The sequence below is a fragment of the Myxocyprinus asiaticus genome, chromosome 24 (genome assembly GCF_019703515.2).
Source record: "Myxocyprinus asiaticus isolate MX2 ecotype Aquarium Trade chromosome 24, UBuf_Myxa_2, whole genome shotgun sequence".
Taxonomy (NCBI): domain Eukaryota; kingdom Metazoa; phylum Chordata; class Actinopteri; order Cypriniformes; family Catostomidae; genus Myxocyprinus; species Myxocyprinus asiaticus.
This window is the reverse complement of record NC_059367.1, coordinates 19,939,373-19,962,812: the sequence shown is the minus strand read 5'-3', so window position 1 is coordinate 19,962,812 and position 23,440 is coordinate 19,939,373. Positions and strand designations below refer to the sequence as shown.

Here is a 23,440-nt window from a genome sequence, read left to right as displayed (position 1 = left end):
TAATGGTCGACTATACTATCTAAAAAATTTTTTTTATTTCAAAATATTTTTCTGCCACCAACAAGGATTTATAATTTGATTTAAAAACAGAATAAAACGCTGAAGTGTATATATATATATATATATATATATATATATATATATATATATATATATATATAATTTTTCCTCGGTCATTGTGGAAATACACTGATATTATATATATATATATATATATATATATATATATATATATATATATATATATATATATATATATATGTATGTATATATATATATATATATATATATATATATATATATATATATATATATATATCAGTGTATTTCCACAATGACTGAGGAAAAATTTGTTGAATGACACTCATGTTTATGAAGGGACTAAGATAAATATTTAGCTTTTGGAGCTAAAATGGTGTACAGCAAGACTGGGCGCTGTACGGCCAGCCTTGATTGACAGACACTACAACCAATAGTGTTGACGTTTCTCAGAGCTTCAACCCAATCAAAGTCGGTGGGCGGGATATGCTTTAGTCTTGACAAGATGGCGAATGAGGTTGTTTTGCCGCAGGAACATTGAACAAGTTATAACATTTCTCAGTTAAATTCGCCAACATTGCGGTATCATAATTGTTCATTTTTTTTTAGTTAGGTGCGCAAAGCTTGAGGATATCTAAAATGAAGGGGAAAGAGCGGTCGCCGGTGAAAAAGCGTTCAAGGGCCTTGGATGATATACGAGATAGGGGAGGAAGTCACCCAACCAGTAAGAAAATGGGGGTTATCTCGATTTCTGGTGGTGGAAGCAACAACGGCAATAGTTCATCTAAAAGCGAAGGAGGGTCTGCAAGACGGAGTTTGATCGGAGACAAAAGAGATGTCCGAGATTTTGACGGACACGTCTCCAGTCGGACTGGAAATAACCACGGTTACACCAGCCCTGTTGCGTGCTCGAGCAGCAAGAATCACGCGCCGAGTCTGTCTTTAGAGGCAGCCGCTCGCAGCAACTCACGCGGAGAATCGCGCGCCCCGCTTCCCACCAACGAAAGTGAGTACAAAACTTTAAAAATCAGTGAGCTCGGCTCCCAACTGAGCGACGAGGAAATCGAGGATGGGCTTTTCCATGAATTCAAAAAATTTGGTGACGTGAGTGTTAAAATCAGCCGAGTCAACGACGAGAGAATTGCATTTGTGAACTTTAGGAGACCGGATGATGCCAGGGCGGCAAAGCACGCACGAGGCCGCTTGGTGCTGTACGACCGTCCTTTGAAAATCGAGGCTGTCTATTTAAATAGGAGGAGAAGTCGATCTCCGGTTGACAAAGACCATTTTTCTGTCGTTGCAGGCCATAGACATTTGCATACGCAGAGGCCGCTCTCTCCAACTGGCCTAGGCTACAGAGACTACAGGTTACAGCAGCTTGCGCTCGGTCGGCTTCCTCCTCCCCCACCCCCTCCTTTACCCAGAGAGCTTGAAAGGGAAAGAGAATTTGCCTTTTATGAAGCAAGGGCAAGGCCTGCTTACATTGCAGAGCGGGCCACTCCTTTCCGCGAGGAGGACTTTATCTCTCCAGAGGACGATCAGAGAGCCAACCGCACACTGTTTCTGGGTAATTTGGATATTACTGTGACTGAAAACGATTTGACGAGGGCTTTTGAAAGATTTGGGACAATCACTGAGGTGGACATTAAAAGACCCACTCGTGGCCAAAGCAGCACCTATGGCTTTCTCAAATTTGAGAACTTGGACATGGCCCATAGAGCAAAAATAAGCATGTCTGGGAAAGTTGTTGGCCGAAACCCCATAAAGATCGGATATGGCAAAGCGACCCCCACCACACGCCTGTGGGTGGGTGGTCTTGGACCATGGGTCCCTCTGACTGCATTAGCGAGGGAATTTGACCGCTTTGGAACTATAAGGACTATAGACTACAGAAAAGGGGACACTTGGGCTTATATTCAGTATGAAAGCTTGGATGCCGCTCAGGCTGCTTGCACACACATGCGTGGTTTTCCTCTCGGTGGTCCAGACAGGAGGCTAAGGGTGGACTTTGCTGACACAGAGCACCGCTACCAGCAGCAGTTCTTGCAGCCCTTGCCCTTGCAACACTATGAAATTGTGGCTGAGTCTTTCGTCCATCGTGCCACCCCTGAGTCCATCAGGGTCAGAGAAAGGACTCCACCTCCACTGCACTTCAGAGAACGAGAACTGTATGCTGGGGCTGAATGGCCAGCACCCGCCATTCGTGAACGTGTAAGAAATCCTGCATTTGAGCCCCTTGAGCACTTGGAGCGTGAACGACGGCGAGAGGCGTGGTCTCTGGAGAGGGAGCTGCCAGGCAGGGACCCTGCACGTAAACGGCGCCTCATGGAGGATGGGAGACATCTGGAGTGCTCTCCTGACAGCAGCAGTGAGTGGGTGGCCCGTCGTCGGAGACCACCCTCCCTAGAGGGCAGCCCAGGTGGTAGCAGCCGCGACGGGCGATTCAGTGACTCTGAGCGACCAGTGAGAGTTGATCGACCATCCCCAGCACGAGAGAGCCGCAGCAGCCTGGACCGAGCCCCCGGTGAGAAACGCCTCAAAAGCAGCAGCAGCCTCTCAGAGTCCAACATCGCTGCCAATCCAACAGAGAAAAAGCGCAAAGCAGGTGATTCAGCTAAAGGAGCCTCCAAGAGAGACCGATCTGAGAGTAGCTCCAAAAGCAACCAGACATTGAAGCAGGATGCTGGTGGGAAGCTGAGCATGGCCTGGAATGGCATGTTACTCCTGAAGAACAGTAACTTCCCAGCCAGTATGCACCTCCTGGAGGGGGATCTGAGCGTTGCCACCAGTCTCCTTATTGACTGCAGCACAGGCAGCAAGGTCAGTCAGCTACGCATCACACAACGCCTTCGCCTCGACCAGCCCAAGATCGATGAAGTGTCTCGCCGCATTAAAGTCGCCGGCCCAGGTGGGTATGCGGTTCTACTGGCCGTCCCAGGCAGCTCAGAGGAGACTTCATCTTCAGATCCAGCAGCATCAACACAGAGGCCCCTGCGCAACTTGGTTTCCTACTTGAAGCAAAAGCAGGCCGCTGGGGTCATCAGTTTACCTGTGGGGGCCAGTAGAGATAAGGACAACACTGGGGTCCTGCACGCATTTCCGCCCTGTGATTTCTCACAGCAGTTCTTAGATTCTTCTGCGAAAGCTCTTGCCAAAACAGAAGAGGACTTCCTGGTCATGATCATAGTTCGAGGAGCATCTTAACAATCATAACACACACGCATTGTTAACTACAAGCTTCTCTAAATGTCTCTTAATTGCATGCTGTGTAAAGCAGAAGTGATATTACAGTAAAGGGCATATGTTATTATCTGTTCTGCCAAACTAGTACAACAACAAAACAAAAAAAAAACTTTAAGGCCCATTCATATAGCAAAATTTAGCTCTATGGCAATATATTTGTTTTACGTTGCAAGTTTTTTCAGATGTATAGTTTGGGATAAGTTGTACCCTGCATACAAAAAAAAAAAAAAGAATTATACAGGGCATATTCAAAACGGAACATTTAATTTGGTATTGGTCATGAAACACTTTAACTAGTTATACTTCATGTTTTTCAGTCAGACTGCAGACAGTCATCTTTGTACGAAATAATTTCTGTGAATGTTGATTTATGTGGTTATCAATTGATTTAAGGGGTTCAACTTGGGTTCATGTGTCTTGATGCTTTGAACAATCATTATTTTGCAATGGATAGTGTAATATAGGTATATAGTCCTGTAGGGAACTAAAAAATGCTCATTGAACTGCATGTTGATGCCAGTGTTCTGTCTAGCTAATATACAAAGATGTAGCCAAAAGAAGATGTCATCAGTGTTTTATTGATTGAAAGTAGAAAACAGGCTAAATGTTAACACCTTAAATCCCCTTACCACATTAAAATTTAATTCTGAACATATTTTGATTATAAAGTAGATATATCTAAGCCCTCCTTAGACCAAAGTATAACATCAAGGTTATTCTTGTGTGTTTAAAGAAGAAAGAGGTATTCTGACATACTGTTTCCATATTTTTTGGGTTACATTTCAAAAGATTTTGAATGAAGCATTCTGGTTTCAAAGTGAGGTTGTTAAATGTCTCAGTTTAAATTATAATTGATTGTCAGAAAATCATTTGATTGCATAAGGTGATTTTATTTGTAAAAACCTTTTTTTTTTTTTTTATTTTAATTTTTTTTTATAGGTTTGTCATAATTTACCAGATATAATCAGTTAACGTTTATATTGTTGATAGTGCTGTTGAAGGTCTCTTTATTAAGATTTTCAAGTTAATGTTAAGTGCATATGGCCTATAATGTGATATTTCATCACCATCACCCGTAATTTACTCAATGCCACGTATATAGCAATGAGATTACTGGGAACTTAATGTGTAAATGATACCATACAAATGTAAAACATCAAGCCCCAAGACTTGTACAATTGTAAGACAGTCCTAAATTTTCTTTTATTGGCATTCTTTAGTTGATAATGTAGACCATACATTTTTAGTATGATTTTAGTTGAAAGGCCATTTATGTTTGAAATAATACAAAATGTTGTGATTCTGGGTGTGTCATTGTTCAAATGGTTTTTAAAAAAACAGTCTATGCTTTCTCTAATATCCTGAAAAAATTGAGTTTGTTTTCTTAGTCTATTTAGCTAATTGCAGTGTACTGATCCGATGAATAACTAACATCTTTCATGTATGACTTTTATGTTCCACTAAATTGTGTTTTAAAAGTTGATTGGTTGGTTATTTAACAATATAAAAACAGCCGATTGTGTACATGAATAAATGGACATGCTGTATGTTCAGTCACAGCCTCACAGGACAGGAAATGGACGTTCCACAAGTGGACTTCACATGGCTGGATCCAGAAATGATTGTTTGAAATGATTCAGGAGCCCTTTGGATGCACAGGGCAAGAGCTTTCAATTTAGTGTTAGTGTACTCACACAGAGAGAGCATCTACCTGCTTGTGTAATTGTTTTTGTGCTTACAGTTCCCATATTTAAACGGAAATAATGACACTCTTGATTTGTGCTGTGTTTACCTAATTTCTTGATTGGGGGAAAAGAGGAATCGGTCACTCACTCCTTGCAAAGCTCTGACGTGGCTGTTTGTACACACACAAAAAGTGCACTGGCCCCTCATTTGATTTTATCACGCTATCAATAAATTGTTTCATTTGAGGGAGAAATGTTTATTCGTTGGAAATGAATTGAAGAACGCCTGCCACTGCTTTTTTCGGTTGTGTTTCGGGAGGAATTGTTGCTCAATTGCTTGTTTCTGCTCAGGAAACAAAAATTCTCCCCTTTGTTTTTCGGCCCGGGATCAGGGATGGCTGTGAGAGCAAAGGGAGAGAGCTCTTTTGTTGCTCAATGTTGTTGTTAATCTGTGTTTCCCACCCTTATGTCCTGGAGCTCCCACACATGCTAATTAACTGGGGGTTCTGCTGCCCCCAACCCTCAAACAGATCAGAGAGAACGGGGCTGTTCTGCCAAGTGTTGAGAATGTAGCACTGATCGGTTTTCGGAGTTGAACAAAGTCAGTGGAGAGATGATCTTTGCGCAGACCTTCATCTAAACTGAAATATCTGTTTCGGCACCTTCGCTGGGGTCGTTGAATTCTCGCAGGCATGGCAGCTGTTTCCTGCTGTTTCAAGCTTCCATATGTGTACCTCAGCTGGAAGTATCCAGGCTTGCTGTAACATGGCCGGCCACACTGCTGTTTCACACTATGCGTTGCCAGCACAACCGCCAGCATGATAGAGGCCAACCGAACCTGGTAACAATGATTTCCAATTCTCAGAGGAGCAGGCATTTGTTTATTCAATCCTTTGATTTCTTCTGATACGAGTTTGTCTTGCTTCATTGGAAATCAGTGAAGGAGGAGGATTTCCATGATCAGAGAGGAAAGCAATTTAGAAAAGTGAAAAGCGTTTTAGCCTTCAAAATTGTTCGTCTCGAAGCGAGTTTGATAGTTTTGCTTGCTTAAACATTTATTTTCTGAAACAAATTTTAAAAAGACATCCAGATGAGCATTACGTGGTAAATTGACCTTCTGTTATGAAGAAACCCTGAAAGAAAATCAAACATTTCCTGCTGCGCTGCCCATATGAAGTCCACCAAAGTTTGCTTGCAAGGAGCCTCATCAGAAGAGAATGAACCCACCCTTCTTCCTTTGCTAGGAAGAAGTCCATTCAGCTGCATCACTACACCAGCTGCTCATTCATGTCTATGAAGGGCAAATGTGAGGATCCAGACCAGTGCTCTGGTGTTGGTGGTGAGTAAGGGGCATACTGGGACTTGCTTCATACTGGGGCTTTAGACACAAAGTCTACCTGGTACAGGTAAGTTTAAAGTGAGCAACAGAGTATAAGGTTTTGAACTTTTACCATTGGTTGTAATTTTGACATTTATGTGTCTACATAGTTTCCGAAACCTTTCCCAAAAATAAATATTTTTAAGAAAAATACAGAAATATATGAATATTTAAAGGAATAATTCACACAAAATTCTGAAATTATTTACTCACCCTCATGTTGTTCCAAAGCCTCATTCATTTCTTTCTTCAATGGAACACAAAAATTGTTTGGAAAAATGTTAGAGACTGACTGCCTCAGTCACTGTTCACTTGCAGTATATCTTTATTTTTCCATACAATGAAAGTAAATGGTGAATGAGGCTGTCAGTCCACAACCTTCTGCATAACTTCTTTTTTTGTCCCACAGAAGAAAGAAAGTCATATGGGTTGAGAACATTAGGATGAGTAAATGACTAAATTTTTGGGTGAACTATCCCCAAAAATTATTATTTAAATGGTTGAGACAACTGATAATGTGCTTGTAGTTTTAAACAAATGAATTGGTTAGTTACTCTAGGCAATAAGAATGCTCATGGTTAGTTGATATTAACATGTTTATATATATATATATATATATATATATATATATATATATATATATATATATATATATATATATACACACACAGTACTGTGCAAATGTCTTATGCACATAAGATGTTTCTCAAAAATATTAAAGATGGTCTTAAGATGGTTATTTATATTTTCAGTTTTAGTGTGTCAACAGGAAATATACATTTTATACTCCCAAACATTCCTTTTGCAAATAGAATAGAAGAACAGGGAGTCCTGCAACAGATGGCATAGTCCCCACAGAGTATACCACTGAATTTTGAGTCAGTCTGGGATTACAAGTAGAGACAGAAGCAATTGAGACGGCTGAAATATATAGAAGAACTGTGGCATTACAGAAGAAGCTTGGAACATCCTATCTGCCAACAGAAAAACTATGTCTAAGTGTACCTAGGAGAATTGGGGTTGTTTTAAAGGCAGTGGTCACACTGAATATTGATTTAGCTTTTTTATGTTTACTAGACTTTGTATGACGTTAATTGATAAATGAAAACTATTTATGGCATTATTTTTAGACATACTCACAATTTTTTCCCAAGTGCCTAAAACCTTTGCACAGTACTGTGTGTATGTATATATATATATATATATATATATATATATATATATATATATATATATATATATATATGAGCCTGTTTTTAAGATTTATGCAATTCAATTTTTAATAAAATTCCATCAAATTGAATTGTGATTTTTAACTAAATTGAATTAATAAAACTTAAAATATTTAGTTAAAGATTACCCGATAAATTTGATGAAATTTTGATATGAAATTGAAATGCGTAAATCTTAAAACTCTTGTTTTGAGTGTAGACCTGTACATACCAATTAAAGCTTAACAAAACTGACATTCTCTTTACGTAGGAGTCAGTCAATAATCATTGTCTCGTCTGCAAATGGTTCAGAATGCTGCTGCTAGGCTCCTGACGGGTACACGTAAATGAGATCATATCTCCCCCATCTTGGTTTCTCTCCATTGGCTGGCGGTGTGCTACAGAATTGATTTTAAGCCCTTATTATTTGTTTTTAAATCACTGAATGGTTTAGACCCATTTTACCTTTCTAATCTACTGCAGCTACATAATCCCACAAGGACTCGTAGGTCCTCTGAACAGAGAACTTTGATTGTTCCCAGGTCTTGGTTAAAGCAAAAGGGTGACAGAGCTTTTGCAGTAGCCGTCCCAAAACTCTGGAACAGCTTACCCTTGTACATAAGAAATGCCCCTTCTTTATACATTTTTAAATCACAGCTGAAAACTCATCTTTTTTCTGTGGCATTTGGTCCAACAGAGTTTAGTTAATTATTAGTATCATACATGTTTTATTGTTGTATGTTCACTGGTATTATCCTAATACAGTGTTTTATACTTTATTATTGTACAGCACATGGATCTACAGTCTGTTGTTTTTAAGTCGTGCTTTATAAATTGACATTGACAGTTGACATTTAGCCTTTAAGCATTGTAATTAGCCTTAGACTCCTTATATTGAAATTAAGATAATTTCTACATTAAAATTTATAATGCAGTGTCTAAAGCTCACAGACTTTCTCCTGTGTTTTGTTATTGCTGTAGTGGGGGGATTATTTGAGTACTAAGGACATAATCGGGGCACGATCACAATTACAGGGATGTTAATGTTTGGGTCTCACGGTGTCCTGTATTGTCTGAGCAGTGTGAGGTTCACCCAAAAATGAAAATTCTGCTACTGTATTACTATGTTCAGTGCAACAAAAAAGTAGTCAAAGTTAGTCAAAGTTCAATTTCATTGTGAAAGTTAGTGGTAACTGAGGTTGTCTGTCCCTAATAATCTGACAAACATGTTTTGTTTTTATGGCCTTTTGCAATTAGTTTTGATTTTAAGGAAAGATATGATGTATGCAGTACATCCATTCAGCACAACTCATTTATTGACCAAAGGTATGAGGAAATTGGCAGATCAGTTTTCTCTCTGCAAAAAGGTTTGGGCACCATAGCAAACATTAAAAGCAGGACATTTCATAATTATCCATTTATGACTGATGTAATTTGAATAATTTTCTATAAAAATATATATTTATTTTGCAATATTTAACTTTTTTTTTTTCAGTTTGACATGATTCAAAAAAATTCTAACACCGATGCAAATAATCCGTTCTCTCCCAGCACTGAACATGGCACCCAGCTGTAGTCTAATATGTTCTCTTGTAGCACCACAGTTCTGACTGACTGGCTTGTTCTCAGATGCTATGGAATGGGCCTGGTAACTTGGTAACTGTAGGTCTCCACGGTAACACTCTAGCCCCTCCCCTGGCTTCATTTACATAATCTCTTTGTGTAGCCCAGGCACTGTCCCCTACCCACTTCTCAAAGTAATGAAAAGACCACATTAAGTCCGACAGTCCAAAACATTAGCTCATTGTTCCTAGTTGTAGCTTAGTTTTCTCACAACCTCTGCATAAGCTACCACATGATTTCTGTAAGCTAATTCAGGTTTCACAAGAGGCTTTCTGCCCTCAGATTTTACTAAGACTACTACTTCTTGTAACTGAATACAGTCAGAATTTCCTCTTAAAAGAGTTCATTCTGAATATATTATACCTGCACTGTTAATTTTTTTAATTATTTTGGAGGAGAGTAATGGTTATGGAGAAGATCCATAAGACTCGTTCAACCTTTATCTGTCACTTGGAGTCAGTTGTTGATGATAAAGTTTATCAAAAATGAAAACTCTCATCATTTACTCAACCTTATGCCATCCCAAATGTGTATGACTTTATTTCAGCAGAACCCAAATTAAGTTTTTTAGAAGAATATCTCGGCTCTGTTGGTCCTTACAATGCAAGTGAATGGTGACCAGACCTTTGAAGCTCCAAAAATCACATAAAGGCAGCATAAAAGTAATCCATAAGACTCCAGTGGTTTAATCCATATCTTCAGAAGTGATATGGTGTGGGTGAGAAACAGATCAAGATTAGTTTTTTTATTTCCATAAATCTCCACTTTCACTTTCACATTTAGACAATGTAAGTGGAGATTTATGGTAAAAAATCTGTTTATCACCCGCACTCATTGTTTTAACACCAACCCCCACCATAGCAAGAAACATCACTCACATATTCTGCATATATTCTGTTTTTCAACTGATGTCCTGATCTAATTTCCAGGATGACAGATTTGAGTGTCCTGCTGAGTGTTAAAAGCACAGTTGGTCATCTTCAGATACATCTGTTAGATGATTTGTTATTGTTTATAAGCCTCTGCTCTCATGCCTTTGATTACTAGAGTTGAAAAAGCATGCATGTAGTTATTATACTTTCACAGAACAATGATTTTGTCAGAAGTTGTTGTGATACCTTCATGAGATTAAGTTTTAAGATTTCCCTACACATTTTGCATATGATTTTCTTTTGTATATCCACAGAACATGTGTTGCATTATTGTTATCCATTCATCAGTAATTAAGCATGAAAAGAGTGAAGAGTGTCAGGCCTCATCACAGCTCACATTCTGTAAGTACCAGCTATTTTGTTTTTTAAGCTATGCTGTTATATTTTTAGAATTGAGTAGGTTAATATTAATACTAGTGGCTTCTAATGATATATATTTATATATTTGGAATGTTGCATTAAAAACTATTGATGTATATGCTATGTTCTCAATAAAGGTATATTTTTACACCACTTTGACTTTGTGTAATATTGTGATAAAAGAATGAATAGTTGTGATAATGAATGAATGTGCTTTAGAATCACAACATACACACGAGTAATCCCAACTTGTCAGTGCATAATTTTCTTTCAATATTTAAGATAATTAATGGAGTTCAGACATGGTGAGATAGACATAGACATGGTGTAATAGAGACAGACATGGTGTTCTTACACTTTGCCCTTTATAGCCAAGAGAACATCTCCCAGGAATTAAAAAAAGCTTTACAGGATGACTTTCAAATACACTGCTTGCTTTAATTGCAGTTGTGGAAAAACTTGACAATTGTGAGAGTTGTCAACAAAAATAATCCAAAACCTTCAACAAAAGTAAAAACATAAACGATTAAATTTGATAACAGTACATTATAGCTGGTGTGATCTCTGTCACTGACATTAAGAGGATGTTATTATGTCCCCTTAATTGTCTTAAGGCTAGCTTTTGAGTTTACAAACATTTGACTTAATAAAAAATTACTGAAATACAAGTTTACTTCTAAACCATTTCTCCAAAGAACCCTGTCTTTATTGATAAATCAAAAGTGATAATAATGAAAAGCTTTCTGGATGCATCACAAATCTTGAAAACAATTTAAGGTAACAATTATTTCAATGCCCAGAGCATGCCTTACTCATTCTTTGTGATGTTTCTATTAGACGCTTTCCAAGAATGTTTTCCATTTTGTTAAATTGTTGCATTTGTGCGTGTTTTGCTCACTCTCATTATAAAATTATGACTTTGCTGATGAAAGGAAAGAACTGGATATTCCAGAACTGGACAATTACAGTGTTAACTGGTACAGCATTCCAATGGCAGTACATTGTGCCGCTAGAGAGCAGTAGCTAACATAGAACCTCACCACCAGGCAGAACTGCAACGTGTGAGCTGAAACTAGTGTATATGTCTGCAAGTTCAAATGCAGTAATGCATAGATTCATTAATTAGGCCGATATCACTGTTCCATCTTTGACTCTCATTACAGGATAGTTAACACTGTCATTGTGTTCAAAGGCAAATAGTGGTGATAAACATACTGTAGTTGCACTGTAGGATATTGAGTTGTACCAAAATGTAAAAATTAAACTGACAGAAATATAGGAAACTATATAAAATAATTCCCCATATAAACTCTCACCATCAGGGCCTCCAGTACAGGTACACAACATGTGAACCCACAAGTTAACTGTCCTAATTTTTGCAACTGAATGCAGCTGCAAATTTCTTGGTTGTTGTCAGTAGTGAACAGCAGTATGACTGATTTGGCACCAGCAAGAAAAAAGAAAAAGCCTAGGTCTGGAATATTGAGATCCAAAACATCTTCCAATTGGGGCACTAATGCCAAAAATTTTATCCATCAATACATGTTTGTCCATGTTGCTGTCAGTCATTTTACCCCACCTCAAAATGAACAGTTAATATATAGGCATTAAATTTGGACAAAGGAAGCACCCTCATGTGACAGCCCTGCAGCCATCTTTATGGGCTTATTACCACCATTTGACAAAATATGTTTTTTGTAAATGAACACATGCAACTTTCTCCTTATTAAGTTCTAGTATAGAGTGGTCCCAAAAATAGTTGGGCACTTTTGGAGACTTACTTTACATTTTAAATGTATGCATTTCTTTGCAATGGATAACAAAATATCAAACCAAATGGCATCTAAATGCTAGTTCTTTTCTTAGAACCAACTTGTGTGAATCATTTTACTGGTTAACTGGTCCCAAAGTGATTTTGGTGGATGTATTAAGTCAGCTCCCCTTAAGTTCACACAGGTGAAAATAATATTTGACATCCAGAAAGTGTCCAAATACTTTTTTCATTTTGAGCAATACATTTATATTGATTGATAATTTGAACTTTTTTGTGAAATGTTTGCTTGATAAATGTGTTTGTGCTATATTTCTTTTAAAATAAGCACAACTTGGTTTTTATATTGTTACATAATGCAAAGACATTCATACATTTTTTTATTGTGGCTGTGGCTTAATGTCTTCTGTGGTCTGGGATATACCATCATCACAGTGGAAGCATCTGAGTATTTTTCTGAAGAAAGATCCATGTTAGACTGATTATGTGCTGAAATTAAACTGTGAAAGAACTCAAATGCTCCAATGGTAACAAAGTCTCCTCACTTTGTTCTTGCTGGTCTGATTGACTTTAAAGATGAGGAAAACACAAGAGTGGCAGCGAGGGATGCTTAACATTGTGCTTTGACATGAGAAGTCAATTTGATTTATATATAAAAAAAATTAAATTCACTCATCCTCATGCCATCCCAGATGTGCATGACTTTCTTTATTCAGCTCAACACACAAAAAATATTTTTTTAGAAGAAAATCTATTTAGAACAATAGCTTTGTAGATCGACAGTGAAATTGTGCAAGTGAATGATGACCAAAAATGTGAAGCTCCAAAAAGCACATAAAGGCAGCATAAAAGTAATCCATAAGACTTCAGTGGTTTAATCCATGTCTTCTTCTCAAGCGATCAATTGGTTTTTGGTGAGAACAGACCAAAATGTAACTCCTTTTTCACTATAAATCTTTACATCTGCAGTCTCAGAGCGCTAGATGGTGCTAGGAAGTGCAATCAAGCTTGAAATCATGATGGCCAAGACTGCTGATGTCAAGATTTATAGGGAAAAAGGAGTTATATTTCGGCCTGTTCTCACCCAAAACCGATTGGATCGCTTCAGAAGACATGGATTAAAACAATATGTATTAGATTAATGCTGCCTTTATGTGTTTTTTGGAGCTTCAAAGTTTTGTCCACCATTTACTTGCATTGTGTGGACCTACAGAGCTGAGATATTCTTCTAAAAATCTTCTTTGTGTTCTGCCGAACAAAGAAAGTCATACACATCTGGGATGGCATGAAGATGAGTAAATGAGAGAATTTTTATTTGTGGGTGAACATTTTGTTTAATATAGTGTTGGTCATAAAGAAATCTCTGCATTCAAATGAACATACATTTTTGCCATGCTGTGGTCCAGCAAAAAGTTCAGGTCAGGTCCTTTTCCGTTCAGTCCTCGGAGGGTGATGGAAACTGAGATGGCTTAGAGTTCATTCCTTTTCTTATACGACACCATTTCTCTGAGGTATTGGGCAGAAACAGCCATTACTCCTAATCAACTCTTCATTCAGAGTCTCCAGTCGTTTCTTTCTGGCTTGCCAGCGTCTCGCCACAGGCTCCAGGAAAAGAGAAACTGATGATAACAGGTAACACACACCTGCTAGATAGAAGGAGCAGTCGTAGGTCTGAGTGTAGTCATACAGGAAGCCTTCAGGAGTAAAACGCAAAGCATTAGACACGTATCACAGTCTTGACATATGTAATGTTTTTTTTAAAGGTGGAGTGTGTTTTTTCAGCACCACCAGCATCAACAAATGGAATTGCAAAAATAATGGTGTTTTCTGCTTTTGTCCACCACTAAACTAGCAACATTGTCCAAGTAGGTTAAGATGGATGCTGTCTTGCACAATACACTTGTGAGATCAGTCAGAAACCTAACACATATTATGACTGATAGATGGGGAAAACTTTTTTTAGTTTTCACCTAGAACATCCACACACCTGTTTTGTTACTGGATACACTTAAGAAGAAAGAAACAATCTATGGTGAATTAAAGCAACCAGGTCACGGCCTTGGGTTGAGTAGTCAAATCAGTTTTGCTTCACTGGCTGCTCATTATTTATGGGGGGCGGGGGATTGTGGAGGGGGGCCCTGACAAGATGGTTCATGTTAGCATAACCGTGTTACAGAGTTCAAGGCAAGGTCTATACTCGCCATCCTAAAGAGGCCCCTCTGAAAGGAGACTTGCATTTCCAAGAATTTTACCTCTCTTTAGAGCTGTTGACATGTTTTCCACATAAAGAGATCCTGTAATGTTGTAGTATTTGTGACTATACTGTATATTGTTAATAAATAGCAGTTAATAAGATAAACTAAATCTTTGTACTATCCTCCAAACAAATGATCAAACCAACAAACAAATTGCTGCTTAGTGCTACTTCAAAATGTTTTGAATCTAACCAGGTAGGTAATCCTATTTTTGGATGAGGTAATGTGTCTCCCATATGCACTCTACTCCAAGAAATATGAAACTGTGCACCCTTAACATCCTCTGAACACAAACACATGCACGCACACAAACAAACACACACACACACACACACACACACAAACAAACACACACACACACACACACACACACACACACACAGAGAAAGAGAGAGAGAGAGAGAGGCAGGTTTGCTTTACACATTACCAGGACTGGCCAAGTTTTTCTTTAGCTTTCAATTATTCACTTTTTTTGTGACATCACGGCTAGGTTCACCTATTAAAGTTTATCTCTTTATGATCTTGGCCCTCCTCCAAACCACTCATACCTGCCAGAGGAGGACCTGTTAGACAGCCAAGCCCCACAAAGAACATGGAGAAACCCATCGAGTTGTTCAGCTTTTCAGAACCCACCAAGTCCACCTTGAAAACACAAATATGGAAGTTTATGAAATTCACAATCATATGGAGACTTCTCTGTCTTGGCAATAGACTTTTTGGTTGGTAAAATTTCAAGATTGAACATGGACATTGATGATACTGAACATTACAAAAAAGTTATTTTTAAAAAGTCATTTCTTCTGAGAAAAAATAAAATAAATTGAGGGTTTTGAAGAAAACCCTCTGCTATGGACTAAACAAGAGCCAGCTGGTGGAAGAAAAGTTTAATAAACCCATTTTCTGACATGATTTAACACAGAGACTTTTTGTTTTGTAATATTGGTAAAGTGTCATTTCTGCGCCACGGAACAGAATTGCAAAAATAAACGCTTGTTTTCAAATAGCCTTCCAAATATGCTCTTAGTCTGCTGTTGATCGAACAGATATCCCTGCTGGTTGAGTCAATGTTGTTGTGTCAGGCTGGACGGGCCACTAGAAACAAACAGGATATTTTATAGCGCCATATAGACACAGTGTTTAAAGCTTTCAAGAAAATCAATCAATGAATGGCTTACTTATAGTTTTCCAGCTTAATATGCAAAGACAAGGAGAAAGTATTTTAACACTGAAAAAGTTACACATCAGCTTTAAGATGAAACATGTTGGCGACAGAATCTCAACAGTCTTTTCCCCCCGAGTGGATTTATGTACTAACTTTGTCTAAAAAAATATTTGAAAGGTTAAACCTTAGATTCCTTTCAGAGGAATGAGTGCCAATGCTTACAGCAGTGCTGCCAGTCAATCTATTCCTCTCTCTCTTTACACTATCCTTCATAGAGATACAGTGCAGTACAGGCATATCGATATACAAGAAAGAAGACCTTCGACCACATGTAATGACTAGAGTGAAGGAAGCAATACACAAACTTTTTGACAAGGTGTGTATTTTTACTGAGCAGTACTGTCAACATAACTCTCCAAACTGACCATATTTAGGTGAAAAACAGCAAGACGTAATGACAAGGTTTGAAACAGATCTATCGTCTTTATAACGTCTTTATTAACTTACAATATAGTTGCTGGAAACATTGCCTGAAAGTCACCTCAGAGCCAAAACAATGAAAAAGAAAGAAAATTTAGGCCTACTGGTACTCACCAGCACAGGAAGTATGAGGGCCATGTACCCCCCACAGAAGATGGCAAAGAAGACAGCGTAGACCATGAGCAAAATGTAGGAAGTGGCCAAAGGGGACAGAAGATTAACAACACCGCACAGGATGAGGTAGGCCTTATGGTAGTGATATTTGTGAATCAGATTCCTGTCGGTCACCCAGCCAGATGCGAGCTGGGCCACTGTCTCTGTTATACCTGTGAGAAAGAAAGTGTTTAATTAACTCATTGTTGATTGAACTGATGAACTAATGAACTCCCATACTAAAGAGTAATCCTCTTTTTTTAGTGACTACAAGTCACTACAAGGACTCTAAATGTTTTGAGTAATTCTCTGAGTTTGGAGACCGGTATCTGGTCCCATGGATACCAGGAAGTAATTATGCATAAATAATCGATGATGAGTGCAATTTGGAGGTTGCATTTTCCCTCTAAGATTATATTTTAATTCCACTGACAGTTAGGTTTAGGTTTGGGGTTTGGGCATATGGTTAATATAAAATGCATTTCTGCTGACTGTATTACATCATTTACAACTTAAAATACAACTTGTTTTTGGTGCCACTCTGTGGACATTTCCCTCCAAAACTGGAGCTCACATGTGCTCATTCGTTCAGCAACACTTCCAGCTTCAGCCACTGGGGGCAATGGTTCAAATTTCAGTAAGCACAGACTGATTTCAGCTGAAGAACTTACTCACCCTAACCCTAGCCCGGATGACCTACAATTTCCGGCAAGACTTTGAATTGCGGTTTGACTGGACACTATACAATCCCATAATCCCTTGGCAGCTGAGGGAAAGTCATGTTCAAAATGCTGGATTTAAAAGAATGGTGGTGAACCACAAGTCAGATGGCTCTTCTCAAATATAAGTGATATATATATATATATATATATCTCAAGATAATTGTTCCTTGTGCTTAAATGGTGTTTTCATGTCACAAGACAATGCCCTTATCCAAGGATGAAGTATATTAACCTGTTCATACTACCCGCATACATACCTAAAAGAATGAACTGTTCTGCCGGCAGATAAGTGCGTCCATCATTAAATGCAGTACATACAGTGACAGTATGCTGTTTCAGAAGCAGCTTGTGAGACCAGTCTGGGCTGCAAACGCCATAAAACACCAAAAACTTTATAAAAGTATCATAAAAGTAGTCCATACAACTTGTGTGCTACTGATTTTTGTGACGAACAGACCAAAATTTAAGTCGTTGTTCATTGTAAATCTTACCCTCCATTGTAGCTCTTATTTGGTTACGCCATATGCAAATACTAGTGGTGTCAATGTAGTCAGTGACTTTAAACCTGGTGCAATGCACCTAAAGCACCATATTTCAATTTGTACGTAAGTGTGAATGAGATTTGTGAGCTCTGGCTGAGGGGCAGATGCTTGCTTTGTTCCTTACTCAAAGCTATTGTATGGGTTCAACAGACATGGAATATAACACACAAGTTGTATGGTGCTTTTTTAGTAACTTTTAGTGAACTGTTGTATGATGGAGAAAAGGAGTGTGTACATTCTTCAAAATGACTCCTTTTGTGTTACACAGAAGAAGAAAAAAAAAGGCAGAAAAGTTTGGAACAACATGAGGGCTAGTAAATGTTGACATAATTTTTGTTTTTGGGTAGACTACTCCTTGAAACAACCCTATATTCTTAAAATCTGCATGCTTAGCATTATTCACATTATTTTGGTTAAAGCCTCTGGCACAATCTGTTTTTCAGTCCAAAAAAAGACAGTAGAGAACAGGTATGATAACATTTTATGCTGTGTTGTACAAAGCTTTCTCAGAGCTGCTTAGTATTTGTTGTTGTCTATGATGCAGTCAGAATGTGTGTCAATTCAGTGTTCGTGTGTGGCAGAGCTTTATTGAACAGACCAGGAAAAGACCTGAGGCAGCACTGTTCTACAGATTAATAAATAAACAACAGATCCAAAGTGTGACACTCACTGCTGATCATGCGATCTTTCAATTTATAAAGGGTGTCACAGATTATTCAATTAATAACTAATGTGTATACTAGTTTATAAATGTACAGACCCTATATTTTAGATTTTTTTAAAGGGGTCATGACACACTCTTTTTTTTCTTAATTTTGTTATCTTCCCTGAGGTCCACTGATAATGTTAGTAAAGTTGTTTTTTTCACCAAAACAGTAATAATTTAGTAATATATTATCATTTTCCACCATGTCTCTTGCCCTCTGTCTGAAATATTTGGTTTTGGCCTAAGCGCCTTCATAAAATTTCAAACGTAAACGCTCTCTGTAATGACTGGCTAACATTGTGCAGCCCTCGAATACAGTCATATTTGAAACTTAGTCGGAAGAGAATGAACAAGCTCCACAACATTATAAAACTAAATTTCAGGGTTTACACATAACGCACATCCAGCACATTGCATCAGAATAAATTAAACTGTTCACTCAAGCACAGCAGCACCATAAACTAAACAGTCATGACATTTGAAATATTCATGAATGAAACTGTTTACCCACGGTTTAGCGATTGGGTCCAATAGTGTTTTAAACTGCCCCACCCTTCAATAACAGTTCCTTTGCTAAGTTTGAATTGTATTATGATTGGTTTACAAGCAATCCACGCTGATATGAGCTGGAAAAAAAAGTACATTCATAATCCAAAGCACGATGAAACAAGACTCACACACACATTTGGTGTACAAGGTCATGGCAAGGTCAACGACATCTGTCTAGTGCATTTTTATACACAAAAATTATTCACAGTAGTCCAGATGGGTCCCCTATGGCATTCAGGAATAGTTAGTAGGCCAAACTAGGCCTGTCTGTCTGGTTCTCTCTCTGTTTACAAACTGAGCAGCAGTGGGAGGGGCCAAGGGTGCGATGATGTAAAGTAAGCAGTGATGATGTTAATGTAGAGGCAGTCATGAATTAATGGGCCCCCTAGTGAAGTAGAGAAGTTGTGGAAGTAGAGAACGAGGTGTTTTTGCAGCTTGGTTTCAATAAATGCTTTTATTGCATTGGGGATTAAGTATTGAGTTCTGACATTTACAGTTTGTTTTTATAGTAAAATGACCTATTATATGTCAAAATATCAAGGAAATGTTTTCCCTCATGACATGGCCCCTTTAATAACATTTTTGAAGACGCCAGTAATTCATGTAAGGCATTAACTTATTTAGGAACTTACCCAGTGACAGATTTCCACTATGGTCTCAGAGTTTTGAACCTCAGCATATATGTCTGCACAAAACCCACACACCCCCAGAGGTGCTGGCATGATCTATGATACTGAAAAGCTAAAAAACCAAACTCCAACACTAGTGATGGCTTGAGCTGATGCTACAATTCATACACATGTGGGGTAATTTATTGCTGACCAGACATAAAACAAAACAGCTGTTCAATGTTTGCATGTCCTCAGTGAGCCACTAAAAGTGATGTTCTGATGTGCCTCACTTGGACCCAATGACATTTTGTGATTTGTTTGTGTATTTAAATCTCAGCAGGGCCATTGAGTTTCACAGCTGTTCCTGTCATGCTTTGCACAATGAAACTTCAATACAGTCTCAGTGACAAAAAGTTGCAAGCTGTCTTTAAATGATGGTGCCCAGTCCCTAAATCTCTGTAGTTTAGAAGGGACTTTTACTGGGTAATCGGGCATGTGACAGGTGTTTGTGCCTTTGTGGACTTCACTTAGTGGATACAAAAGGATTGGACGAATGCAATGTTCCCACTACATCGGATAGGGACAGCGAGTCCACACTGAGGAACAGAGAGCCCAAATGCATGTCTGATCGCTAACAGCTCATTAAAACACAAAATGTGCTTGGCTCGGCTCCACAATTGCTTTTGTCTGCATTGCTGCCTCAGTAGCGCTCCACAAAATGTTAGCCACTTCAGAACTGGGCATGGGACTAGGAAGCCTCATGGCAGCTTCTTGGGTTGTTGCTTAGCGACTTCCCTCGGCTCACCAACAGTAAGTGACCTGCCACGAGAGGCAGCTTTCAATGGCCTGAGCTTTAGTTACCTACTCACCCTGTGTCCGATGTGAAATTATTTTTGTAATGCAGGTGGGAGGGCATTGGGGAAGGGACATGTTTAGAACATCATAAAAGCTGCATGCATAATAATTATAAAAGAATTTGCAAAATGCTGTTTATTTGAATAAAGTAGGTCACACTACAGGGCATTCAATTTTCCAAAACTATTTCTATATGTAAAATATAACTGAAAATGGAAATATACCAAAATCCCTCTAATGTAGCACATTTGGGTAAACTCAATAGTCTGGGGGTGTATTATTGTTTCAAATTTTTCATTCAGTGTGGCTTAATTGTTGAATATTACAAACACACTGGTTTTGGCCACTGGGCCAAAGTTCAGCTTTTATGTAATAGCAGTCATTACATAACACTGCTGATTTTACACTGCTCACAAATAATCAATGTGAAATTGTCTGCATTTTTGCATCAATCCTTAAAACCCCATATTTAAGCATATCTGGCTGCAGAGCACAATGGCCATAGTGCATCTTTCAGATATGGCTTTTTGCCCTTCCTGGAATACAGCACTGATGAGTTTGACAAAATGTATCTCTTTGGCTCCCCCAATAACTTGCTTTCCACTAGGGCTATCATTGCATGGTCTTTTGTCTACAGTTTTGCATAGATCAGCACTGCTTAGATCCTATTGATTTTTTCTTCTGTTACACAATATTAGTGTACAGTTGAACGGTTTCAGCCAGAGAACAGCTATAACAAACCTGCTGACTAGAGTACAGGTTTTTGCAATGGGTCACTTTTTAATTTGAATTATCATGTAACCTTTGTTACCAATCTATTAACTCTGCCAATGCAAAATTCCATGTGAAAAGCATATTTACTTAAAATAGATGACAGTGGAAAAACAAGACTCTAGGGTTACAGAGGTTGATCAAAGGTAATATGAGGAAACAAGACTCACCAGCCACAGAGATAATGAAGGAAGCATCCATGGGGTCGATGCCCAAGTTCCGGGCCCTTGCAGACAAATGGAAGTAAGGGATAAAATAGGCCAGCTGACTGAAGATCACCGACCAGGTGTAGATGCAAAAGAAAGGGTTCTTCAACAGCGAGAAGTCAAACACTTTTTGGGGATTTACAGGGAGATTTTCTGTTCTGGTCTTCTCAAGTAAAGTATCCACAGGAGAAACCCAGTTCATCCCTGGGAACGAGTTAATTTGGCTGCTATCTGTTCCATTTACCCCATTCTGGATGGGTTTGGTTAGTTCCAAATGTGGGGGAATGTTCTGCCCATGTGCTGGGTTCTCTATGATAAGGGTATCCCTCTGAATGGAGGGTGTGCTGTCCATTTTGGAGATGCCATTGGACACAGATGTGTTGCCATTCAGGCTGTTCTTAAGAGGGTCTTTGTCAGTTCCAGGAGAGCCTTTATGAAGGCTGGAGTTTAAGGTGGGAGAGTCTGCAGGTCTAATATTAATGGGCCGCAGAAGCATCCCAGAGGCCACCAGGTTCAGCATCAGACCACCCAAAATCAACAGAGCTCCTTGTCACATAAGAGACATTTGAAAAGTTTGTACACTCCTACTTATTGTTTATTATAACTATTTTACACATTAGAAAATAAAAATAAAGTCATCAAATCTATGGAATAACAAAAATGGAAGTATGAGAAATTATATAGAGTCAAAAAATTAAAAATCTCTTATATTTTAGATTCTTTGAAGTCAGCTAAACATTTCCCTAGATAATAGATCTGCACACTCTGGGCATTCTCTTAACCAACGTCATGAAGTATTCATCTGTAATGCTTTTTAAATACTATTAAAGTAGTTCCAATGTATGCTGGGCACTTCATGGCTGCTTTTCCATCATTATCACGTCAACTGACGTGATTTTAGTCTTTATATTTGTCTTGTACAAAAGTAATTTCAATCATTTAAGCCTTTAGATTTAGGTTTCTAAAATCATGAGAAATAAACAGTTAACTGTGTCCAAACTTTTGACTGGTAGTGTACAGCATGATAGCTTAAGGCTGTCTCTAAAAAGCATAGATATACAATAATATATTATTGTGGAAATACATTGACTGATGAATATATAAAGCATGAATCAGTGAAAGATGCACACTGTGTATTGCATTACAATTTTTAGAATAATAGGGCTGAAACCCAATTACCCTGCCAAGCATACTGATCCAAAAGCAGTTGAGTGAAAGGAGCAAGGGCAAAGGTCAGACCCATGCCAGAGCGTCCAATAGAATATGCAGTTGCCAGCCTCTTTCGGAAATACGTCACTATTACAACAGATGTGGCCTGATAAAGAAGAGCAAACCCAAGACCTGGAAAGTACAAAGTTTCAATAATGATATCAGACAATGTTTGTAATGATATCGTCTCTTTGTTAACCTTCAGATATGTACTCTAATTTATAATATCTGTATATTTTGAAAAAATAAAATAAAATAAAAACTCACCTACAATCAGCCCCATGCTAATGTAAAGGTACACCACGCTGTTAGCAAATATGCTGGTGAGAAAGCCGGTGCTGACGAGAACTGCCCCCAGTAGAGAGGTAACCCTGTTGCCCAGCTTGGCACAGGCCACTGAAGCCAACGGACCTAATGAGTCACAAACCAAACTGAGTTCATGACCGCTTTATGTGACAGAATCTGATTTTGGATTGTGAGTTGACCCTTTGGATCAAGGATGGTTTCTATGGTGACTGTACCTCCGGAGAGCCTGAGGCTGGACATAATAGATCCAATCCAGCTGATGCTCTCTGACGAGCTTCCAAACTCATCCTGCAGTGCCACAAAGAAGATCCCGAAGCTCTTCAGTGTGCCCATTACCAACACATTCACCTGCAAATCACCCCAACAGCAGTTCTGATCCAGTTCCGTTTAATTCAATTCAATCATGTTCACATTGAATTCAAACTAAAGGTGCTGTAAGCGATTTTAGCCATTCTAGAATTTCCACAAGCTGAGCCATTGGATTAGCCACGCCCCCTCTTTCCAAAACCCCGCACTCCGAAGATATCAAATGAGCTTTACTGAGACAGATATCGAGCAGAAACGGTTGTCAAAAACAACAGCAGTAAAAAAGCACCCTCAACTGACAACTGTTATGAACAACATGGCATAAAAAATGGCTTTAAGCTTCAGTAATTCATTGCAACTACAAT

General features: G+C 38.5%; 2 protein-coding genes across 2 annotated transcripts in view; one reads left to right on the top strand and one right to left on the bottom strand.

Moving 5' to 3' along the window:
- Nucleotides 1–544: 544 nt before the first annotated feature.
- On the top strand, nt 545–10,624 carry LOC127414947 (RNA-binding protein 15-like). The gene is made up of 2 exons (XM_051653359.1): nt 545–6,373; nt 7,828–10,624. The coding sequence occupies exon 1, from the start codon at nt 679–681 to the stop codon at nt 3,241–3,243; it is 2,565 nt and encodes an 854-aa protein (XP_051509319.1). The 5' UTR covers nt 545–678; the 3' UTR covers nt 3,244–6,373; nt 7,828–10,624.
- A 110-nt stretch (nt 10,625–10,734) lies between these two features.
- The window catches only part of LOC127414958 (monocarboxylate transporter 5-like), a 31,615-nt gene continuing 18,909 nt past the window's right edge, over nt 10,735–23,440 (bottom strand). Inside the window, exons 6-12 of the mRNA XM_051653377.1 lie at nt 22,985–23,117; nt 22,731–22,874; nt 22,434–22,595; nt 21,219–21,800; nt 16,254–16,465; nt 15,046–15,139; nt 10,735–13,936 (exon numbers count right to left, since the gene is read on the bottom strand). Coding sequence (XP_051509337.1) covers nt 13,731–13,936; nt 15,046–15,139; nt 16,254–16,465; nt 21,219–21,800; nt 22,434–22,595; nt 22,731–22,874; nt 22,985–23,117 — 1,533 coding nt within the window. The 3' untranslated portion in view covers nt 10,735–13,730. The remainder of the gene's footprint in view (nt 13,937–15,045; nt 15,140–16,253; nt 16,466–21,218; nt 21,801–22,433; nt 22,596–22,730; nt 22,875–22,984; nt 23,118–23,440) is intronic.